Source organism: Globicephala melas, chromosome 8 (genome assembly GCF_963455315.2).
Source record: "Globicephala melas chromosome 8, mGloMel1.2, whole genome shotgun sequence".
Lineage (NCBI taxonomy): Eukaryota > Metazoa > Chordata > Mammalia > Artiodactyla > Delphinidae > Globicephala > Globicephala melas.
The window spans coordinates 92,725,205-92,750,296 of record NC_083321.1 but is presented as its reverse complement, the minus strand read 5'-3'; the positions used below and the strand labels follow the sequence as shown (position 1 = coordinate 92,750,296).

The 25,092-nt window shown below is 41.8% G+C and overlaps 1 protein-coding gene across 10 annotated transcripts in view; it reads left to right on the top strand.

The window, feature by feature from the left end:
* Positions 1 to 25,092, top strand: part of SIK3 (SIK family kinase 3) — a 294,304-nt gene that overhangs the window by 38,533 nt on the left and 230,679 nt on the right. For 6 of the 10 annotated variants that reach the window (XR_009564973.1, XM_060304088.1, XM_030837551.2 and 3 more), the window contains exon 1: positions 8,167 to 8,439. The exons of the other annotated variants lie outside the window; for them this stretch is intronic. Coding sequence is in view for 5 of the 6 variants with exons in the window: in XM_060304088.1 (XP_060160071.1) it covers positions 8,167 to 8,439 (273 nt within the window). In the remaining variant the exon portion in view is untranslated. Of the gene's footprint in view, positions 1 to 8,166; positions 8,440 to 25,092 lie in introns of those variants that run through there. 10 annotated transcript variants of the gene reach the window in all.

The window sequence follows — 25,092 nt, the reverse complement described above, 5'->3', positions numbered from 1 at the left end:
ATTGTTTTCTTAATTTCATTTTCAGAATTTTCATTGCTGGTGTATGGAAATATAATTGATTTTTGTATATTTCTCTTGCAGCTTGCAACCTTGCTGAACTCACTTATTAGTTCAAATGGTTTTTTAGTGGATTCCTTAGGATTTTCTATATACAAGATCATGTCATCTGCAAACTGAGATAGTTTTACTTCTTCCTTTCCAATTTGGATGCCTTTTATTTCTTTTTTCTTGCCTAATTGCCCTTTCTGGAACCTCTGGTACAATGTTCAAAGAGGTGGAAAGAGTGGACAGGGGAGTTTTTAAAAGGCTTTATTTTCCCTGGAGACCTGGTTAGAGTCTAACAAATAACGACAGTGAAGAAGTAGAATCAATGGCTTCCCACTTGTCCTGGGGACAGAACGAGATTAAACTACCCCTTTGGAGAAACTATTTTTAGCTCTTATGCAGTCTTGGGGTCATGATTTAATAGTAGTTAGGACTCTCATCTTTCCATTCTCTCAAATCGAAGTCCAAATGGGATCTTTGCCAACTACCCCTTCTTGTACCCTTCTTCCAGCCTTCGGTTTCCTTGCAGGGGCAGAGTCCTATGTGCTCAGTTTTCTGGAGGGTGCTTGATTGCCCAGCAAACCCTTCACTTTTCTTTTGGCTTTTTAAGAAGTGCCATGGGCTCCCCACATTTCTGCAAGATAAACTGCTCAGAACAAAGTTAGATTTTGGATGACAGCCCTAGAGCACCAGTCATGTCTGCCTGAACTCTCAGAAGAGAGAGAGTATTCACTTTCGGATAAAACTTTCCTATTTTTCTCTTGCTTTACTTTTGCAAGTATATGCTGAGTGCTACAAGGTACCAGCACTGCATTAGTTTCTGTACATGTTGAAATAAAGTGTTGAAGAAATGCTCTGAACATACAGAAGTCCTTGGCCTCAAGGAAATCACAATTTAACGGGGAGGCATTAATTTATTTAAGAAATATCTACTGAGTATTTATTGTGTCCCAGGCACAGAGTGAAGACCTGGATAGTAGCTAACAAAACAGATATGTTCCTGCCTATCTGGAGATTGCTATTTAGTTAGAGAGCCATTCATGTAAAGTGGTTAGACTGTTAAAAATAAGTTAGGCTGTTAAAAATGCTACAATAGATTAATAATAATAATAGTCTTAGCAATCATTCGTAGAGCACCAATTATCACTACTGTATTTTAAATGTAGCAAGTTATTCAATACTCCTGTGAAATAGGTGTTTTTATTATACCTATTTTACAGTTGAAGAACTGAGGCCCAGAGAGGTTAAGTAGTTTTCTTAAGATCACACAACGAATATGTTGTGGAGTCAGGATGTGAACTCATGCTTGGGAGCCCCAGGGGGGAAAAAAAAGCTGTGACTAATTTTTACAGAGATTGTAAAACTCCTGCGCTGAGCTGTGCTTTAAAGAAGTAGTAGAATTTCAAATAACAGATGGGTGAGCTTCAAGGGTATTCCAAACACAAGGAGAAGCAGGAGCAAAAGTTAAGGAGAAAGTGCAGAATGTACTTTGACAGGAAAGGAGCCCACGGCACTCCTGGGTGGAGAAGGGCTGGGTGGGAAGATACATTAAACTTGAGAAGCTGAAAAAGAAGTTGCAGCCAGGTTGCAAGAGTTTGAATTGGACTTAACTAAACAATGAATCCATAAATACTTGATGCTTGGAAGTCACAGGAAAAAAATCTCTAGAGAAATCGAAGTTGTTATTAAAATTGGTATGAAATGTAAGGATGGAGGATTTGATTCCTACTTTGGTTTCCACATCCAGCTTTTAGTGGAATGTGGCTCAACTCAGAGCTTAGAGTCGTGGTAGGGTCGGAGGTTAAACCCTATTATCCTACTTCATCATATCTTGCCCCTATTTTTAACTTAGAATTTAACTCAATGTTATCATCTTAATTAAGAATAAAAAGAAATTAGGGCGTTTTAATTTTATTTTGAAAAATAGACTTAAAAACCACATACAAGTGTTTAGTTTCTTAAAGGCAGATTATTGCATAAAATAAAGACATTATTATAAGTATAATCAGTAATTTTTACATATATGGTTTTAAATGAATTTTAGAAGGAAAAAATGCCACCAGGATTGAATTTTTCTTTCTCATAGAGCTCCTATAGTGTTTTCACAGAGCACTTGCATTCTGCAGAAAGTTTGGAAATGCACACAATTTCTCAGACTGTTGCATAGCAATGATAAAAATATTGTAGTATTTTTCTTACATATATATTTTGAATAAATTTTAGGAGAAAAAAATCATTGGCATCTTTTTTTTTAAACAGACCATAGACACTGGAATACTCTAAAGTTTGGGAAGACAACTCACTTCGGAGTTTCAAAGGCCTGGATTTGCTTCCAGATTCACCATGTCCTGGCTGTGTGAGCCAATCATCAGATTGGTCAAGTAGACTGACCATCTATAAAGTGGAATAATAACTACTTTATGAAACTGTGAGAGTGCTTTCATTGGACATACAGAATTGCACCATAAACACAAATATGTCCAACCTCTAAAGACTGAACTGTACATGCTTAGTCAACCAACCAAAACATTTAAAACTATAATTTTCTCTTTTTAACTCTGAAGTTAATCCATTTTTGCAGCCCTAATTCTATTCTCAATCTTCCTAATCTTTTGAAAGTGATTTGGAAAGCAGCATGTTGTTATCTATATGCTTTTAACACTGAGAGGGAGAAAATTAATACTTGAGTGCATGCTATGTACCAGACTCTAATCCAGGTTCCTCTACGTATTTATGAGAGTTGATTCTTCTAAAAACCGCACGAAGTAGGAGTGATTTTCCAGAAAAGGAAACCAAGGCTCAGAGATGAACCTGGAAGTGGAAAAGCCCACTGAAAAGCTTAGGTCTATCTGTCTATGCGAGGTCTAACCCTCACTCTTTTTACTCATTATTCCAGGCTGCCCTTTAAACATGCCAAAAGAATAAAATTATTTTAAAAATAAGAACAAACAGAAATAATTTCACCCTAAAGAAGTCTTTTAAAATGCCACGAGGACTCTAGGGATAACCGGAGACATCCCTGGGTGGCACAAAGCCACAGTTGTGGACTGTTATCCCAGCCCAAAGAGCCACTGTAACTTTAGCCCACTGTACTTTCTATTTGGCCATAGAGACATCCAGCTTCCTGGAGCCGGCTTGCATTTGGATTCCAGCTTCCTGGCTCCTGCTGTGGGATTGTGGTTTTCAACTGCCTGTAGTTTAAACAGAGAGGACTAGAAAGCCTAAGTGGAATGGAAAAGGGAGTCCAGCTAGGAATCATGTAGTTTAGAACTTTGACCAGCAGGTGTCGCTGCAGACAAGGGAGAGGGCTACTTTCGGCCTTAGAGGCAGATGATGGATTTTCTAGTTTAACTGAGGAAAATTGTGGTGGGAATGAAGCAAACAAAGGTAGATTAGCTATCTACAGAAATCAATCCCAATAGTATAAATTTTTCTTAACCAATAGCTGGAAAGGCTGGTAGAAAAATTAAGCAAACCCCAATTATAATGAAAGGAAGCTGCCGTAAAAACAGTGTAAAAACAGTGTTTCTGTAGCGTCTACCAAAACAATGCAGGGCTGTTTGAAGGTGAGCACTAAAAACTGAGAGGCAATTCCCAAGGCAGGTGTAGCAGAGATGATGGCTTTGTAGTCAGGAGAGATGTGAAGATAAAGTGAAAAGAGGAAAGCTGCAGTTCTGTCGGTTTAGACCCAGGGAAATAAAGAACTTCTGTCTAACGTAGACCTTTGAAGCGTGCCTTTATTTTCTGTGAAATGAGGTGAATTCCTAGAATTGAGATACACTTCTATATTCAAGGGAAAGAAAAGGATCCAAATATGCCAAAATCTTAATATTTGTTGAGTATCATACTTTTCATTTAAGAGAAAGAAAGAAATTGTTAAACATATATATATACATATATATATATATATAGTTTTTTTTTTTTTTTTGGTCGAGCTATGCAGCATGCAGGATCTTAGTTCCCCAACCAGGGATCGAACCTGTGTCCCCTGCATTGGTGCAGAGTCTTAACCACTGGACCTCCAGGGAAGCCCCAAACATATTTTTTTAATTAGTGTAAATATTTGGGAGTTGATCACAGAGTAACTAAGTGTGACTTACCTTAAGGATCATATCCTTTTGTGAAAAAAGTTGTTCTGAATGAGCTCTTTTTCTTTACTAAATGTATTTTCCCACTGATTTTCCTTATAAAACCACAGGTGTATTTACCTGAGGAAAACATTGATCCCAAATGATAATATAGTCACATCTAAGAATGCAGAAAACCTTAAAACAAATCACACTTAAAGGTCTTTTGGATGATCTAAAGGGTAATTATTTAATAATAATCTAAAAATGCTTAAACTGTATCCTAGGCCATATGCAAAGTAGTAAGGGTAATTTTTATGTTTCATTTAGTAGCTTGAATGGTTGCATTAAAAAGAAAAATGTAGGCAAGCAGGACAGAAAATCCTTGACCGAAAGCTGCTCTCAAGCCCCCTCCCCAAGATATTTTACAGCAGGAGACTATGTACTTACTTCGCTCAGACCTGTTTCTGGGCACGCAGAGGATGCACTTGGTCATGACTAGGTTGGTCTGGGATAGGAAAGGAAAGGCAAGAGCTGAGGTGGTAACTCAGAGCACTGCCCCAACAGAGAGAAGATGCACCTTCAGCTCACCCAGAGAACCAGGGCACACTGAGTGTCCTGACAATGTGTATCCAACAGTGACCTGATTTCTGTGTGACGGCAGAATTTATAACTGGTTAATAATGGCCTTGTTTGGGAATATGTGGCATGTAAACATTATATGATGTTGCCTTTTGTCATACAGAGTTTCTGAATAATGCTTCTGTGTCACTGAATGTTCATATAATGCTAGCTTCTTTCAGAGCAGTAATGAGCTGGGACAATGTAGAGTGAGGCGTTAGACTTTCTTCAAGGTTCCGATGCCTCTGAGAATCTATGGAGTTATGTGGTGAGGCTGCAGTTTCCTTTCGGGTTGTTGGTAAACTGCTCTGCAGACTTTAAAAGAGTTAATGTATTCCCTCCCACTGCTTATATCACTCCCCACTCAGACCTTAGGTCCTCAGAGGTTTTGCATCACTTCCAGAAGTTCTTAAGGGCCTATCCTATCCATCAAGAGTGCCTTGGTTTGCCCTTTTCAAATTTTAGAAACAAAACGCAATGACATTATGGAGGAAAATGTCTCATTTTCATCTTTGAATCTATCTTTTGCTTTTTTAGAAAAGAGCAAATTGTTATGGTGGTGGATTGGAAGCTGGGTGGTGGCTAGCTCTGTCTCCACCCTGGACTGCAGGACTCCGAGAATCCAGCCCTCAAGCTACCCCTCTGAGTCTGCAGCAGGGCAGGAATACACCTTCCCGTCTGTTTTCTAAGGGCAGCAAAACTCCTGCACAATAAGTAGTGAGCCTCTTTCTGGAGCTACTTGCAAGTAAAGCCATCACTTCAATCAGTTTTGCTATCTGTTGTTCTTTATTGATATGCTTCGGTGCCTGCTCTGCCCTGTTCTCCAGAACTCTCCAAGTCTTCTTCTTCCCTGGGTCTAAACTGAGTTTTGGGGGGAACTACTTTTCCTACTAGCTACTACTCTGACAGGGTTTATAATCCAGTGGGGGAGGATCTCAGCTTCCAGAGGTAGGCTTCCTGGGTTTGAATGCTAATTCTAGGATTCACTTTCTAGCCCTATGACCATGGTCAACTCCTTTAATCCCTCTGTGCCTCATTTTCCTTATCTGCAAAATGGGGATAATAATATATTCTGTCTCACAGGGTTGTTCAAGATTAAGTAAGTTCATTTATATAAACTGCTTAGCATAGTGCCTGGCAGACTGTTGTTATTGTGAGTTCCTCTCAAACTTAACTCGGTTCTTGGTATTCGACAAATAATTATTAAATACATACATCTAAACTGTTTTCCTTTTTCCCTGATGATCTTCGTTCATCAATCCCCTCCCTAATTTTCTATATTATTCTCACCAAAGAGGACTCTTCAGAGAAATCTCCAGCAAGTCTTTGTCCAAGTCTCAATAGGACACAGCATCTACTTGCCTCTATCCATACAGGCACAGAGCATAAATCACATAATACACAGCATACACATTCTGGCCATTACTAGGGACAAGAGTGATCTGCCTGCCTCTTCTTCTGGGAAGTTAGACCAATGCTCCATTTTCTAGTTTCTCCCCAGAGGCTTCTTTGTTTTTGACACCCTCCAGAGAGCAGCAGAAGTTGCTGTACCTGATGTTCAAATGATCTCCATGGGTGGAGGAGAGGCTGTAAAGTTGTTACGAGAATGGTTTCAGTGCTGCTCTTGCAGCCCTCGGAGCAAAAGAGTTTTCCCCCTTGCCTTACTGCTCATAAGTTTTCTGTTGAGACCCCCATCCTCCTCCTTTCCTTAAGGAGATAGTATAACTGGGACCCTGGGGCCCAGCACCAAAGTTAATATACAGTCCCTGTTCGAGGCAGGTGATTAGGGTCAAAGTGATGAGAGGCTGGCCACATGCCATCATTTATATGCAATTGAATGAGCTCAACCAATGAAACGGCTTAACCACTGCAAGAAGCTGAGGACCACTTCATCCTTATCCTTATTTGCTAGTAAAGAAGCCAATTAGTGTTAATTGTGCTGGTAATTTGGAACAGCAACCAGGGAATTGATTCAAGGCAATTGTGGAATGACCTCCCTGTCCTGTCCTAGTCCCAGCCATTATTCATAGTCAGATGGGGAATCAGAGAGCTAGTAAATATCTTTTGGTCAGAGAGAGTAAATAGGGGCTCTGCTTCTCATACATTCACAGTGCCCTGGGTGTCAGTTTTTAATATTGTACATGCAGTGACCTGACAACACAGTTCTGCCATCAGGAGAGACATAGATGTGGAGGGGTCAGGACTGGAAGGAGGAATACATTTCAGCATTGGAGTGCTCACAGCCTTCCCTCCTCCCCACTTGCCTGACCAGACCATCTCGTTATTGACAGTCCAGTAGCCTACCCCTCCCCGGCCCTACCTGAAGCTGTTAAAGCCCATCTACTTAATAAAGGGTGGGGGGGAAAGAGGGGGAAACCCGGGAGATAGTGAGGGCTCTGGAGGGTGTGGAATAGCAGATAACACAGGAGAGAAGAAAAAGGGATATGAGATTTACTACTGGAATTTGATTTGATCACCTTTAATGTCCTTGGAGAGTCGCTGGTAAGGGTGAATTTTTATTTTATTATTTACTTATTTTGCCCAACAGACGTAACGCATTTAACCATGACGTGCACCACTGCTTCATCAGGGTTCTACAAGTGACAGAAATAGGACGCAGGCACTTCTTTGACAATCATCTAGCTATAGACTTATTCAGAGACGGGGTGGGAGGAAGGAAAATGACATCCCTGCTCTGGCCCTCACCCACCCAATGACTGGAATGCGTGTTTGGGCTGGTTTCTCCGCCCTTGAGCACGCAAATCCTAATTTCCCCATTCCTCTACATTCGGTGACAATTAGAGTGGTTGTACCGGGTGAGTTGGGTTTTTTAAGAGGAAGGAATTTTACTGAAGAATTCCCCTGCCTCGCTTCCGACTTGGTTACAGTTGCTTCGATACTGTAGCTATTCCTGCCTTTGGGGCCTCAAGGGCTAAAGTGGGACAGTGCTAATATTTCTGGTGATGAGGAAATACTTTGTTTTAAAGGAGCCTGGGTGATTGCCGAACTGGGACAGAGGTCACACTAGGGGTCACATTCGCTGTTCCGGGGGGATCGAGGGCGGGTTTGGGTCAGGCATAAGCACCCCCCGACTCCGGCAACGCTGCGGCGGCTTGGAACCTGCTGGCACACTGGCGGTGCCCACTGTCTCCTCCCCGAAGGGGGGCACCCGGGAGCCGACACCCGAGGAACCGTGCCCACGCGGGAAGGTCGAGCTCGCCGGTGAGGTCACGGTTGCCATGGCTCTAGGCAGTGACGCGCGTCGGCACGTGACGAGCGGTTGCCATGGCGCCAGGCCCCGGCGGCGCGGGCGCTCCGCCTCCCGGAGTGACGTCCCCCGGCTCTCCCCCACCTCTTTTCCCGCCCCTCTGCCCCCTCCCCCCCTCCCCCCCGCCGGCTCCCCGCGGCCCCGGAGGTTTCACTGCACAACAAGATGGCGGCGGCGGCGGCGAGCGGAGCTGGCGGGGCTGCCGGGGCCGGAGCGGGGGGAGCCGGGCCGGCGGGCCGCCTGCTGCCTCCGCCCGCCTCGGGGCCTCCGGCTGCCCCCGCTGCTGTGCCCCCGGCGGCTGGCCCGCCGCGTCCCTCAGCCCCGGCCTCCCGCGGGCCGGTGCCTGCTCGCATCGGCTACTACGAGATCGACCGCACCATCGGCAAGGGCAACTTCGCGGTGGTCAAGCGGGCCACGCACCTCGTCACCAAGGCCAAGGTAGTGGCGCGGTGGGACCGGGCGGCGGCGGGGCTGCGCGGCCCGGGACCGTCCGAGTGCTGAGGGCGCAGGAGAGCCCCGCGACACCGAGGCTGAGGGGTCGGCGCGGGAGCGGGGCTCGGGAGAGCGTTGGGGACCGGGGAAACGGGTAGGGGGCTGTCGGGCGAGAGTGCGGAGAGGGCGAGCAGAAGGTGGGGGACACCGGGGGACCCGGGAGAGGGTAATTGCACGGCAGAGGGGACGCAGGGGGCCACTGAGCGCGGGGACCTGGGGAGCTAGGGAGCCCGGGATGGGGAGGGGGCTCCCTGGGCTGTGCGGAGGGTCGTAGAAGGGATGATTGGAAAGAAGAGGTTTGGAACTCTCCCGGAGCCAGGAGGCAGTAAGCTAAGAAGCCTCTGGAACCAGCAGTTAGGAAATCCTAAGGGAATGAGGGCAGGGGAATAGGAAATGTGGACCAGGAGGATGGGGGGAAAACGGGTGAAACCGGCAGCCCGCAGATGTGGGATTATGAGGGGAACGAGGATAGCTGGGGCACGTCCCAGGGGTATGTGGTGGGTACAGGGTACTGAGAGGTATGAGGGACCTGGTACCTTCTGACAGAAGCACCAATCAGCATTTGATCGTCCAAGACTGATAGATGGTGGGAATGGGAGTCTGAGGACAGACAGGATTATTGGAGGAGGCGATGAAAAAAATGGGGAAATGTGGAGGAAAAAAAGCACTTTATTTTTCTGCAGGAAGGGGGTCAGGGAACAGAGGCCCAAGGGGGGCCCAGGTTTGTGGTGGCCCTAGGTACTCAGGGGTTAAACAGTTTGGGAGAGCTGGATTGCTGGTTATATTTAGTTGTTGGAGGGTCCAGAACTGTGGGCCTTATAGAGCCCAGAGTGGGCTGTCAGTGGTGAGGGGAAAGCCTGGTGACTGAGGAGGTGTGTGAGGAACCCAGACACTCATGGGGCCCTTTGGTTCCCAAGGGATTTGTGGAGCTGTGGTGGTGCAATTGGGCAAGGTCAGTTAGGAAGCCATATCCGTTTAATATTTTACATAGAAAATTCATTTTTGGAGGAAATATGGTTGGCTCTTTCCTGTGGTCTTCTTCATTGGGAGTATTGGAATCGAAGACCCGAGGAGGAATTGTTTGATTTTGACAGGACTCACAAGCCCATTTGTACTCCGGATTTCTTTCTTTGCTCCGTCTCTCACTTGAATGAATACTTTAGATGTATTCATTCATTATATTTAAAGCTGCAATTTGTGTTTCCCTCACCCTGACTAATGAAGAACTGTTACAGCTGCTGCTGCTTCCTACCAAAGCCAGGTCAATTCCCCTCCCCTCCTCAGCCTAGCCTCTGGTTCTTGTCACCTACCTTGTTTCTGCTCTTACGGCAGCCCCTTGCTTTCAGAAGGCAGTGACTTACCTCTGCCTTGTCTCCTGCTCACTTATGACCCGAAGTCCCTTTTTCCCTCCTTTCTGTCAGACTGTTAGGGGCCCTTCTTAGCAGGGTGGCTTTGGGGGGTGGCTGTGGAAAATTGATTGGTCAGTTTCACTTCCTCTGGGGGGGCCGCCTTCAGCCTTTCTGTCAGTGTCTATCAGAGGGCCTCAAGTCTGCAGGTCTGAGCGGAATGAGATCCCAAAGTGCCAGGTTTCCTGGTGCTCCCCTCAGCCCCCTGGCGGGGAGTAGACTGAGCCAAGACTCTGGTGCATCTCTGCCCCCCTGAGTGTTTCCAGTTGTGTTTACTGTTAGCCAAGCCAAATTTATGTTTACAAACAGCTCTAGTTGTTGGAGCCTTGTTCCTTGTTTTGGTATTTCCTTTCGCCACGGCCTCCCCCTCCCACCTAAGTAATCACTTCGAGCTCCTGTGATTATTTTGCTCTGACCTCTGGGGGACAGACTCTATGAACTTAATTGGTTGCCTGGTTTATGGTATCTCTGGTTTAAAGAATTTTGTATCTTACAGCCCTTGGATACACCAAAATATTGATTAAAAAAATCTGTGACAGAGAGGGTTGAATATTTTTGTAAATGTAATTGCAAACAGTTGATTCTTGGCTTTATATATAATAGAGACATTTCTATCTTCAGTAGTCAGAAAAGCCAGTGGCTAATTATGGCTGGTCTCCCCGCTTTCTAATTTTCCAGTGTGTGTGTGTGTGTGTGTGTGTGTGTGTGTGTGTGTGTGTGTGTCTGTGTCTACGTTTTTCTCAAAGTCTTTGGTATCCTTTAGGACTGCAGCATTTTAAACATCAGCTTGTTTATAAATGGGTGTCACTGTTTATGTTGGTTTTTTCTTTGATCATTTGTGGTGTGCAGTTATGCAATTCCTATGCATGGAAATATTCAAAATCTTGAATGAGGCTGAAATGGCTTGGGCAATGAGTTGCACGTGTGACAGGACCACACCAGCACTCATTTGTGTTTCTGTAGCGGTGTGCAATTTCCTAGTTACAGTTATAGGCACCCTGTGTTTCTCTACTTAACTTACTCTGACGACATGAGTGAAGCTTAATTCACAAGGACCTGTCATGTGCTCTGAGTAAATGATGAACATATTTTGGCCTGCTTCATGCTTATCTGAATCCACTTTGGAAAGGTTTCTCAAATGCTGACAGCTCAGATGTGTCTAAGAACTGTTGACATACAGTATGATGGCCTATTGAGGCCATGGTTTGGTTATATAATGGCAAGGAAGGTGCCTGGGTATTGGCAGTGGCAGAAGCTGCTGTTCCGTTACTCAGGTAGATGGATTTTTCTCCCATGCACTGCAGTGTTTATCTTACTTCTTCAGTCAGGTCACTTGGAACCAAAGAGAGCTAGCTATTTTTTTTCCCCATCTCTTTTCAGAATGTATCATGTTTTTTGTTTTATTTTTTTGGAGGTATGTGATTTTTTTTCTTTCTCCTTTTTCTCCCTGTAGGCCACTGAATGGTCTAGGTCTTTCCTATAACCATATATAACCATCAGACTTAGGTAATTCAGATGATATTTGTGTTGTCTGAAAGAGGTTAGGTAATAGGTGTTTTCTGAACATCAGAGGAATACTTATGGTCACCTTTTCTTACACACATTACCTATTCCATGGACTGAGAGGCTAAAGTAAACTTTATTTATTGACTAAGCTACTGTGCTCGGTCCAATAATAAGTGGTAAAGCTGGCCCTTTCCCAAATTCTGTTAACTCTCAAACCTCCTAGATCAGGACTCTGGGATGAATAAAATTAGTAGAGAAAGGGAAATATTTTCCTGTTTGGTTGTTGGTGACTTTTGCAGCACGGCATTCATGAGCTCAGACTTAATATTGGCAGCACTGCAGTGCTTAGAGCGTCACTGCAGAACAGTTAACAGGAGAGAATATTCATCTGTGACATACTTTGGTCAGCAGCTCACCCTGGCTGTCTTTGTCCTACCTTCTTTGAGTTCCCTTTTCTGGAGGCGCCTTGGTCTGAGATTCTCTGGCCCTATTCTTTTGGTAGGACACTATAAAATATTAAAGAGATTGAAAAAAAGAAAAGATTTTCTCTTCTCAATTGCTTATTTGGTTGCCTGTACCTAATCATACTTTCACTGGTTGGATGAACGGGAACGAAGAGTAGATATATTTTGTATGCATTTAAAAAAAGAGCATACATGACTATAAAAGCCATTGGTCAAATACTTTAAAAATGTATTTTAACAAATATATTGATATATCACCTGCCTGTTTATTGGTTTGTGGTAAGAGCTTGAGCTTTGGATGAGACTGCCTGGGTTTGGATCTTCTGCTACTTCATAGCTGGGTAATTTAACCTGTCTGTGCTTGGATTTCCTCATCTATGAAATGAGATAACAATAGTACTTACCTCACAAGTTTGGGTGTTATGAAGATTATATAAGATAATATATGTGAAACTATTAGAACAGATGTACCTGGCACATAGTAGGTATATAGTAAATATTATCACCTTCTTTTTAAAAAATATTTATTCATTTATCTGGCTGTGCTGGGTCTTAGTTGCAGCACTCGGAATCTTTGTTGCTGTGTGTAAGATCTTTGTTGCGGCACGTGGGATTTTTAGTTGTGGCATGCAAACTCTTAGTTGCAGCATGTGGGATCTAGTCCCCTGACCAGGGATCAAACCCGGGCCCCCTGCATTGTGAGCACGGAGGCTTAGCCACTGGACCACCAGGGAAGTCCCTATCACCATCTTCTTCATCATCATCAGATGCAATAGTAACAAAAATGAGTAAGACATAGCCCCCTTTGTTTGCTTTTCACCACTTTGGAACAGTTCGTGAATGCCATTTGTTTAGTGTAGGTAGATGTCATCCTGATGATGTGCTGCTTTCAGGTTAAAAAAGTAGTTTGCTATTATTTCACGTGCCTCTTTGAGAGAGTGGATTTAATTCCTGTGGACTATGGGCTAATTTCATGCGATTGACATTTAAAAATATAGTTTTCCATTAAACTTTTAAAATAGTTATGAGACTTGTCTAATGAAAACTGTGACTAACACTGGCTTTTATTTGGGCTGCCTTGAATATTCAGGGTGTTTGTGTAGCTACACTTTGTCAGACTGGTGACAGAACAGAGTTTGAGTGCAGTCTTTTCTCCAGAGATTCCCTTAAGTTTCATGGAGAATATGAAGAAATATTCCTACAAGCTTAAGGAGACACTTGCACTTGGGTGCAGGGTGTGCTACCTAGAGGGCTAAGGTCAGGATTCTTAACTTGAGATATTACACAGAAAAAACATTGTGCTCCCTGACCCCCTTCCAAATACTGACGAGCCAGGACACATCTGTGTGCTGTGTGGTTTAGTGCAAACTCATTTCCACAAGGAGAACAACTCAAAGTGGGCCAATAGTATTATTTTCACTTCTAAGGATGATGCTTGTGCTCGTTAGAAGGCTGAAAACAAGATTCATTAGTAAATAGAAAAGAGAATTATGTCAAAAAGAAATTGAAAGCAAGATTTATATTAGTTACATTTGAGGAGGATAGTTCCATCCCTAGATAATCTAGAAATGACTATTGAAAGACAACTAACTTCATTTTGAGAAAGGTTTGTTGAAACTTTGTGAAGAGCTAAGACTGATTTGGACTAGTTTTTCCAGAATCAAAATACCAGTATTCCACTTTCAGCATCAAAACTGTTTATTTTAACATTCTGACTTTGGTGCCAGCTCCCTAGAAAGTCATAGATCTGGCTCAAGCCAGAGGTGCCCAGACTAGTTATTTCTGTGCCAGAAGTGCTGTTTTCATTTTCCAAGCATCAATCTGGCTAATGTTTTCTAGTTCCTGGCATAAAAGAGAACAAAATGGATGCTTTGGAAGGAAAAAGAAATGTGCTCTTCTTACCAGAGCCTTTGTAAGTCTAAAAAACACCTAAAACTTCTCTGCACAGAGATGGAACCTTTCCCTTGTCCATTCATTCATTCAGCGTATGTTTACTGAATGCAGATTTTGTGTCAGGTTCTACTCTGGCTCTCGAGTACCCCAAAAACAAAAGAGAAAAAAAGCTCTTGCCTTCTTGGAACTTATTTTCCGATGGGAGGAGATAGGCAAGAAACATGTAAACAAATAATTTTATATAGTGACAAATACTATGAAGAAAATAAATGGGCTAGAGAGTGTCTGGGGCAGGGTGCTGGAAGGCCTTTCCAGGGTGGTGATATTTGAGCTGACAACTGAATGATGAGAAAGAGGCAGCTTGGGAAGATTCAGAAGATGGAATATTCAGTGCAGAAGGAATGGCACGTGCAGCGGCCTTGGGGTAGAAATGAACTTGGTTTGTCCAAAGATTAGACCCAAGGTCAGGGTGCCTAGAGCTTAGTGAACAAGAGGAAGGATGGTAAGGAATGAGATCAGAAAGTTAGACAGGGGCCAGATCATATGGGTCTTATAGGCCATTTTATGGAATTGGGTGTGAAACAGGGGACTGACCTCAGAAGATATCAAAGCAGAGCGCTGACATTATCTGATTTATGTTTTTAAAAACTCATGTTGGGGGACTTCCCTGGTGGCGCAGCGGTTAAGAATCTGCCTGCCAATGCAGGGGACACGGGTTCAACCCCTGGTTCAGGAAGATCCCACGTGCCGCGGAGCAACCAAGCCCGTGCGCCACTACTGAGCCTGCGCTCTAGAGCCCACGTGCCACAACTACTGAGCCCACGTGCCACAACTGCCGAAGCCCGTGTGCCTAGAGCCTGTGCTTCGTAACAAAGAGAAGCCCCTGCTTGCCGCAACTAGAGAAAGCCAGTGGACAGCAACAAAGACCCAACACAGAATGAATGAATGAATGAATAAATAAGTAAGTTTATTAAAAAAAAAGATCTTAGAGATGTTCTATTCCAACTCTTTCTTTTCTAGAGTCTAGAAAGATGGACTTAACGGAATTTAGAATCTCAGGCTTTTAGGAGCCATCAAAGTAGTTTAGATCAATTATGTGTTAGACTCACAGCTCTCTCCTATACCTCTCCCACCCCCCATTTGCCCAGAATCCTATAGCTAGTTAGTGGGGGAGGTAGAAATAGAATCCAGGTATCCTACTCCTAGTTAACTCTACCCTGACTCCTCCAATCATAGAAAACATTGCCCTTGCCCTCTGAATACTTACTCTTTCATTAGAGAAACAAGATACACCTACTAATTAAAGTCTAAGATTATTTATCCTCTCTATTAAACTCCAAAGATGAGAAGTCATGATGAGAGGAAAATTTTCCAAATAGGGGATATACCAACACTGTATTTAACCTGTCCTTTGGCATTGTTTCACTCTATCACCTCTGTCACTTACCTGCAGTCCTCCATAGGTACACTGCTTTGCCTTTCAGTCTCCTACTCAAATGCCCCTTGGTGCTCCCTTGACATGACTGAGGTGTCAAAAAAGCCTTGCAAAATGCTAAGGAAGTAAAAAGAGAAAGAAACACAGAAAAAGCAATGACCATAAACACAGTCTGCCTTATATAGTTTGCTCTTGCCACTATATCTAGCTCACACTCAGGGAACATGAGTAATTATACTTTTGCTGTGTTGGGTTGGTCTGGTCTGTCTTTGAAGGTACATTTCTTAGATGGACTTCTTATTTACCAGAACACTACCAGTTTCCAGGGAATAGTGCCATCTTATAACTCATTAAGAGAACTGGTCACCAAGATACATACCTTGATGATGCAGGTGAGGGCCAAGAGAACCATTTATCTAGGGCTCCTCTTATGTGGTTCTAGTTTCTCATCTAAGAGCTTGGCCTGTTCCCCAGGTGAATGACCTCACCCATCAGGTGAGTCCCTACCTCCTTTATAATAGGTCCCTATTATAGCTTGGTCCCTTCTGGCATAATAGTATAGTCATGCTGTCTTGTGGATGACTGATAACATCCAGAGGATGAAAATTGTGTACATTCTCATGGACTTTTGTCCATGGGAATGTGTATAATGACCTTGGCAATGTCTTTGAGAAGCCCTCAACAGTCTTGGATGAATTAGCTTGAGAGGGTTTCTTTTGGATCTGTTCAGAGTAAAATTCCATCAGCTAAGGACAAAACTGTTGGATGAGCCGTAGAGAAGTTATGTTAGAACATATGTCTGTTCAGGAGGTGTGTGATCCACTGTAGACCAGGAGTCCCTGGCCACATTGATAAGTATTTCTTCTCAGAATTTAGCTTGTCAGAGAGTTAGGAATCAGATTGTAAATACTCAGTCTCATTTCCCAGAAACTGAAAAGGAAGGAGATGCAAACCCATCGCCTCTTTAAGCTCCTCTGTGTAGGCTGGGCTCACTCATTTGGGTACTTTTGGCCAGTTATCTTAAACTATATTTAGGTATTGATTAGGAATTTCTGAGAAATCTTCAAATTTCTACCTAGTTTCAGCTCCAGTCCATGCTTACTAGCAGTAGGCTTTGCTTCTCTTTGCTCCCTCCAGAAGAATTGAATGTGAAATTTTAGGTTAACCAACCACATTTCTTGAGACTGAATTTTTTGGAGAAGAAATTTTTCATTCATTCATTCCAGCCAGCCAGCCAATAAGCTTTTGAAAAATTGTTTATCAAAAACTAGGAATGAATGATATATGGCACAAAATTCAAAACGTGCAAACTCGTATATAGTGAAATTGTCTGCCTGCCACCCCAGTGCCTGAGACACAGTTTTTTAGTCTTGTTTGCCCAGTATTTATTAAGGGCGTCTCTGGATCAGTCCAAATGCTAGGTGCTGTTTGTTTTCTGGCAGTGTTTTGACATGCTTGAAATTTCTAAAAATCATTTTACTTAAAAAGAAAAAGAAGAAAATACCTAACTTTTAAAGCTGGTTAGGAGGCACAGGGTGATAATTTAATGTCAGCTCCATGTGGGCAGGGATTTTAAGCTATTGTTTGCTGCTGTATTCCCAGTGCCTACTACAATGCCTGTAAATACTCATTTAGTGAATGAATGTAAGGATTAAAAAAAAAAAAAGGGTGCTTCCTTGGTGGCGCAGTGGTTAAGAATCTGCCTGCCAACGCAGGGCACACGGGTTTGAGCCCTGGTCTGGGAACATTCCACATGCCGCGGAGCAGCTAAGCCCGTGTGCCACAACTACTGAGCCTGTGCTCTAGAGCCTGTGAGCCACAACTACTGAGCCCACATGCCACAACTACTGAAGCCCGCGTGTCTAGAGCCCGTGCTCCCCAACAAGTGAAGCCACCGCAATAAGAAGCCCGTGCACCGCAATGGAGAGTAGCCCGCGTTCGCTGCAACTGGAGGAAGCCCGCGCCCAGCAACGAAGACCCAACACAGCCAAAAATAAATAAATAAAATAAATAAATTTATTTAAAAAAATGGGAGCTGAGTTTGCTTTTTATACTCAATGCATCTTAGAATTTTATTATTGAAATTTTCTATCTCCAGTTAAGATGTTAAAGAAAAATAATATTCTACCTTTTTCTCACAAATCTCTAGGTAAGGAGATTTCACAGCCTTTCTGGGCAAGTTACTTTTGGCATATCTCAAACTTTCATTATTAAGAAGTTCAGTATAATTTAAAGTAAATCCTGCAATTTAAATTCAAATCCCTTATTTTAAGGAGAAGGTTCTTACACATACAGGTTCCCATTGGGTTACTTCCTTGAGAAGGTCCCATGGGTACAGTCAGTATGGTCAGCCAGTGCCTTGTTTTCCCTCTTCTGCCTAGGAGACCCACTAAGCTGTCTTGGGCTGCTGGCACTTCCTGAAGTAACTTCACACTCTTTGTTGGAGTTACCACTTGTTCTTTTCTTTATACTAAGTGATCTGATTAAAACGACTACTGTTTTTCTGTCACTGGTCCTTAATTTCAATGGGTTACTTTTATTGGTCCTTACCTTAAATGGATTCATTCAAATAGTATTTTTTCTGTCATCTGTAGGCAAAAAGTAGCGGCTACTGATACTAGAAGACAAGAGGATAAGTGTTATTCTTGTCAGGGTGGGCAAAGGGTTAAGTTAAAGGAGCAATTGAATGCTCGCAGCCGGGACCTGATAGAGGAGGAATACAAGAAGTCTTGAGCATAAATTCTCTTCAACCCAGTTGCTTATTATTACTGGCTCACTTCTACCACCTTGCCCTATTTTTTTCTGATTATAATTGGGAAAACTCAGAAAATTATAAAGAAGCAGAAGGAAAAAAATCACCCATAATCCTGCCCCCCAGAGGCAACAGTTATTAATATTGTAAAATACATAATTGAGATCATATTGATATACTATTTTATTTCTTCCCCCCTTATCATTATAAGCATTTTCTCATCATTTTAAACTATTTGTAAACATCAATTTTAATGGATGTGTACTTTGCTGTTGTATGACTGCCATTATTTTTTTAACCTTTTTCATAATTTAAGGTTCTTCCCAGTTTTTCACTGTTAGAAATTTTCTGTGATGACCATTTTTGTGCATGAATCTTTGAAGCATTTCTGATTTTTTCTCAGGATAGATTGTTGGATGTGAAATTATTGGGTCAGAGGGTATACATGTTTTTAAGATATCTGATTCATATATTGGCACATTGCTTTCCAGAAAGGTTGTGCCAGGGTTTAGCCTCCCAGAAGTGAATGAACTCTTCTTTTTTTATTTTGTCTCCGCTTCTGCCCTCCTTGGTTTGGGAGTGTAGGGCTTTTAAGTCTCTGCTGCACCTCTAAACCTAGGGCAGTAGGTATGGGACACATTAAAGAGGGCTGGAGCAGCTGCCTAATCCTTCCTTCTCTGAACCAAACCTGGACGAGGAATGAAAAGAGTTAAGTGTGACTCTAACCTTTTCAGTTGTTTTTTATGAATCATCATTCTCTCCTGGTCTTTTACAAAGAGACATAAACTTAAATTGGAGAAATTGCCGAAGGAGAGAAGAAAGGTTAATGAGAAAGACTCTGATTACTTGAATCTTTGATTTTTAAATAACTATCCTTCGGTAAACCTGAATGAGAATTTCAGAGATTGATGAAGGTTGTAAATTACTCCTCTCTTTTTTTAATGGTAAAAAGGTGGTGAGGAAATTGTAAAGGAAATAATTATGTGAATAAATGTGGTGATACACCAGTCCTGTTATGTTTGTATTTACTTTACGCACTGTATGCGTTAAGAGGTTTTCAGGGGTAATTGGGTCATGTGGAATATTGTTCTTAGAATGTTTGGGGGTTACCACTGCTGTATTTTAGGCATCTGACAATATGCTCTTTTCTTTTGTCTCCAATAGAAGGCCTTTTATACAGTCAGTTTGGGTTATGATTTGCTTAGTTAATTAGGGGAAATGAATGAAGCAGGGAAATCAGAAATAATGATGCATATATACTTTTAATATTTTATTTTAATTTAAAATGTGAATATGCATTAATCCACTAATCTTTTTCAAAAAGTGTTTATTATGGAAAATTTCAAACATAAGCAAAATTAAAAAGAATGATATAATGAACCCCCATCGACCTATCACTCAGTGTAAGCAATTATTACCTCATGGCCAATCTTTCACCCATATCACTTCCAGCTTCTCTTTTCTCCCTAGTTTATTTTGAAGCAATTCCCAGAATTTTTTTCATCTGTGAATATTTTGGCATGTATCTCTATATAGGCCAGGATTGTTTCTCAAAAAACATAATCACAGTACCATTATCCTACCTAAAACAATTAACAATAATTCTCTAATGTCATTAAGTATCAAATTAGTGTTATATACATAAATATATTTTTTTTCTTTTTTTATCCACTTGTTTGTTTGAATCAGGGTCTAAATAAAGTCCATACATTATAATTGATTGATGTCCCTTAAGTTTTGTATTAAAAAATTGTTTGTTTTACTCTATAGATTTCCCCTCCTTTTCTTTTTCTTTGCAGTTTGTCTAAAACACATTCGCTAATCTTAGATGTAGACCTTTCTCTGTATATTGATGTCCTGATTGAAGTTCTTCATCATGTTTGTGTTAAACATACCCATAGTTCATCATCTATGATTTCCAGTTTTGTTTTGCTTTTTTAAAGCAGAGTAGGAATTTAAAGGCATTTGTGAAGCAATACGAGTACAGAATCTCTCTTGAGTTCTTGATTCTCTCCCCCTAGTCTTTTACACTTGTCTCATCCACATCTAATTTGACTTTACCAAGTCATTTTAAGCATTCAACTTAGTTTTCAAAGAAACATGTTTTTCTTTTCTCCCAGATTTCTCATCCGTTTGCATAGATAATTAAACTGCATTACTATAATAACAAGAACAACTGGTATAAATAGGTTTGGGGAAAACCAGTTAATTCTTGGTAAGCATGCAACTTAATGGATGGGAGCAGAAATATCCAGGAGTAGAGGGAGTGGCTATTAATTGGGGCCAGCTTGCATGCTGGGGCCCCAGTTGTTTTACAGAGGAAAGGGGAAGCATCAGTTATTTCGGCAGGTTGGTTGAGAGGTGGTGGGTTAAGAGAACTTCTGCATTAATTTTATACTTATAAGTAAGCCAAATTGTTAGAAATTTGAGGACAAGATATTTTATAGAGTTTTTTATTTATAGTGTATACTTCAGCGTAGCATTTTTGTCCACTTGTGTTAGAGTTTGCATGAACTGGACTGAATTTGACAATAGGCCAGTGATGTTAAAATTTGGTTGAGGAAACAGCCAAAACTTTGTAGTTTGAAAGGTTTATATCTGTTCACTGCCAGTGTAGTGTTCCATGGAACAAGTTGACATTTTCACGTAGTAAGTTGTTTTCTGTTCCTGGCAAAAGAAATCGTGTTCGTATACCACAAGGAACAGGATTGTTGTTATTGTGGAAGGCAGGAGTAGAGCTGTGTGTTTCTTATTAGGATTAGCTGGGCACCTGCAGGATTTCTTACTTCTTTCTTTCTGCTTCCTGCCTGCTGTTGTCCTTTCCTTCTGTCAAAATGTTCTAGTGTTGCCTAAGCAGTGTTCTGACAATAGATGAGGTTATTTGGTAGCTCATTTTTTTAAACCCTCAAAATAATGTTTTTAGTGATTGTATGTTCTTGGCTTACTTTCCATTTCTACATCAACAGTGATATTGTTATTCTAGTCAAATGGGGCAGTTGTATTCCAGCAGTGATCTTCGTGTCCAAGTCAGCTGCAGAGATACCATGTTAATTTTTTATTTCTAAATATCTTATATGTGTATAGTAATTCTGGGAGGTAATTCAGTTTTGAGCTGATACTTGCGGATCTCGGTACAGGATTTCACAGTCTTCAAGAATAAAGCTTGTTTGAAGCATTGTTAGCCATTGGCCTCTGACATATGCAGAAGAGTGGCCGGTGATTTCAGCCTGCTGCCTCTTCTCATCTCATTTTCCTTCTTCCTTTTCAGCCAGCAGCTGCATCCCGTGCCCTGCTCTGATTGAGCTCTTAGTAAAAGGGGTACTGTTTTACTAAGTCACAACCTCTTCTATCAATGGTTTTTAGATTTTTAGGCCAAGAATCAATTTTGGAGTCACATTAAAATTTGAAAACAACATTTTAGTTGTGTTACCTAAATTTCTCTTCCTTTCCTTATGCTAGTAGCAGTGTTTTCTGCTTTTCCAGTCTTTGGGGAACCTTTTTGGCCCATCAGAGCAGCTCGAGGCAGTCTAAGTGATGCACTGAGCATTGCTGTGGGAGTCAGGGCACGTGTTTCACGTCTCAGTTTTTACTAGCCTGGCAGCTTTCTTTGGGCAGGTCACTTAACCCCATAGGGCTTCCAGTTTCTTTCTTTTTCTAAAAAAATTTTATTTGTTTATTTATTTATTTTTTGGCTGCACTGGGTCTTCGTTGCTGCACGCGGGCTTTCTCTAGTTGTGGCGAGCGGGGGCTACTCTTCGTTGCGGTGTGCGGGCTTCTCAGTGCGGTGGCTTCTCTTGTGGAGCACGGGCTCTGGAGTACAGGTTCAGTAGTTGTGGTGCAGGGGCTTAGGTGGTCCACGGCATGTGGGATCTTCCCAGACCAGGTCTTGAACCGGTGTCCCCTGCATTGGCAGGAGGATTCTTAACCACTGCGCCACCAGGGAAGTTTCTTCCAGTTTCTTTTTAATGTATATCATTTTTCAACAGCTGCATTGAGACATAATTCCCATACCATACAATTCACCCGATTCAGTGTTTTTAGTATATTCACAGAGTTGTGCAACCATCACCACAATCCATTTTTTTTTCCTTTTTTGGTTGTGCTGCGCGTTTTGCGGGATCTTAGTTCCCTGACCAGGGATCGAACCTGGGCCCCAGCAGTGAAAGCACAGAGTCCTAACCACTGGACCGTCAGGGAATTCCCCGCCACAATCCATTTTATTTTTTATTTTTAAAAATATTTATTTATTTATTTATTTGGCTCAATGGGTCTTAGTTGCAGCATGTGGGCATCTCTCTTGTTGTGGCGCTTGGGCTCCAGAGCACGTGGGCTCAGTAGTTGTGGCACGTGGGCTCTCTAGTTGTAGTGCATGGGCTCTAGAGCACGCGGGCTCAGTAGTTGAGGTGCTCGGGCTTAGTTGCCCTGAAGCATGTGAGATCTTAGTTCCCTGACCAGGGATCCAACCCGTGTCCCCTGCATTGGAAGGTGATTTGCAGCCACTGGACCACCAGGGGAGTCCCCACAATCCATTTTATTTTATTTTATTTTTATTTATTTATTTTAAAAATTTATTTATTTATTTTTGGCTGCATTGGGTCTTCATTGCTGTGTGCGGGCTTTCTCTAGTTGCGGCGAGCAGGGGCTACTCTTCGTTGCGGTGCGCGGGATTCTCATTGCGGTGGCTTCTATTGTCACGGAGCACAGGCTCTAGGCACGCGGGCTTCAGTAGCACGAGGGCTCAGTAGTTGCAGCTCACAGGCTCTAGAGCGCAGGCTCAGTAGTTGTGGTGCACAGGCTTAGTTGCTCTGCGGCATGTGGGATCTTCCCAGACCAGGGCTCGAACCCGTGTCCCCTGCATTGGCAGGCGGATTCTTAACCACTGCGCCACCAAGGAAGTCCCCCAGAATCCGTTTTAGAATGTTTTTATTCCTCTTAAAAGAAGTGACCCATTAGCAGTCACTGTCCATTTCTTCAGCCTCCGTCCTGCAACCCTAATCAATCACTAATCAGTCTCTATAGATTTGCCCATTCTGGACATTTCATATAAATGGAATCATACAACATATTGCCTTTCATGTCTGGCTTCTTTCACTTAGTATAATGTCTTCAAGGTTCATCTATGTTGTAGCACATGTCAGAATTTCCTTCCTTTTTATGGCTGAATAATATTCCATTGTATGGATATATTGCATATTGTATATTCATTCATGAAATTGTGGACATTTGCATTAGTCCCACTTTTGGCTATTATGAACAATGCTGTTGTGAACATTCGTGTACCAATTTTTTTTTTTTAATTACGTTATTTTATTTATTTATTTGGCTGCACTGAGCGGCATGTAGGATCTCAGTTCCCTGACCAGGGACGGAACCCATGTCCTGTGCGTTGGAAGCGTGGAGTCTTAACCACTGGACTGCCAGGGAATTCCCCTCGTGTACAAAGTTTTGTGGGACATGTGTTTCAATTTTTCTTGGGCATATACCTAGGAGTGGAATTTTTGCATCATAAACATTCCATATTTAACTTTTTGAGGAATTGCCAAACTGTTTTCCAAAATGGCTGCACCATTTTCCATTCTGACCAGTAATGTATGAGGGTTCCAGTTTTTCCACATGCTTACGAAAACTTATTTTCTTTCTTTTTGATTTAGCCATCCAAGTGAATGTGAAGTGGTAGCTCATTGTGGTTTTGATTTGCATTTCTCTTCTGACTCATGGTGTTGAGTATCTTTTCTGTGCTAAGGGACCATTTGTAGATCTTTGGAGAAGTGTCTATTTAGATTCTTTGCCCATTTTTTTAGTTGGGTTGTCTTTTTATTGTTGAGTTGCAAGGATTCTTTATATATTCTGGATATAAGTCCTTTATAAGATATATGACATACAAATATTTTCTCCTATTTTGTAGGTTGTCTTTTCACTTTTGTGATGGTTTTGTTTGCAGCACAAAGGTTTTAAATTTTAATGCTCTAGTTTCCTTATTTGTAAAGTTATTCTAACTCTGAAATTACATGTTCTATTGAAATATTTTCCTCTGTACTCATTTTGTACCTTTCTCTCACTTTGGGATAGATCTCCCTTTTCCAGGACATTTTATAGCCGCAAAGTCTCTTTAAAAACATCTATCTATGTATCTATCTGATACATGTGTCTTATAAAATAATCAGACTCTACAAAATAAATAACATCAAAAGTGAAAGTTCCTTTTCCTTGTGAAATCCTTTCTCTTAGGATATACTCTGTTAACTTTCACATATAACATAATAACAGTGTTAATTATATTTATCATGTTGTACCATTACATCTGTAGTACTTATTTGTCTTACAACTGGAAATTTGTAGCTTTGACTCCCTTCATCCAGTTCCTCCTCCCCCTCCCCCTGTCTCTGGTAACCACAAATCTGATCTCCTTTTCTGTGAGTTTGTTTGTTTGTTTTTGAAGTACAATTGACCTACAATACTGTGTTAGTTCTTGTTACACAACATAGTGGTTCATTATTTCTGTGCATTTCAAAATGATCACCATGATAAGTCTAGTTACGATCTGTCACCATAAAAATATATTACATAATTATTGACAGTATTCCCCTCACTGTGCATTTCATACTCGCGACTCATTTATTTTGCAACAGGAAGTTTGTACCTCTTAATCTCTCTCACCTATTTCTCTTCTTGCCCTACCTACCCTCCTCTCTGGCAACCACCTGTTTGTTCTCTGTATCTATGACTCTGTTTCTATTTTGTTATGTTTATTCATTTGTTTTATTTTTTAAGATTCCACATGTAAGTGAAATCATATAGTACTTGTCTTTCTCTGTGTGACTTATTTCACTTGGCATAATGCCCTCTAGGTCCATCCATGTTGTCATAAATGGCAGGATTTCATTCTTTTCTATGGCTGAGTAATAATATTCCATTGTGTGTGTGTGTGTGTGTGTGTGTGTGTGTGTGTGTGTGTGCATGCCAAGTCTTTATACATTCATCTGTTGATGGGTACTTAGGTTGCTTCCATATCTTGGCTATTGTAAGTAATGCTGCAGTGAACACAGGGGTGCCTATATCTTTTCTGATTAGTGGCTTTGTTTTCTTTGGATAAATACCTAGGAATGGAATTGCTGGATCATCTGGTAGGTTTCTTTTTAATTT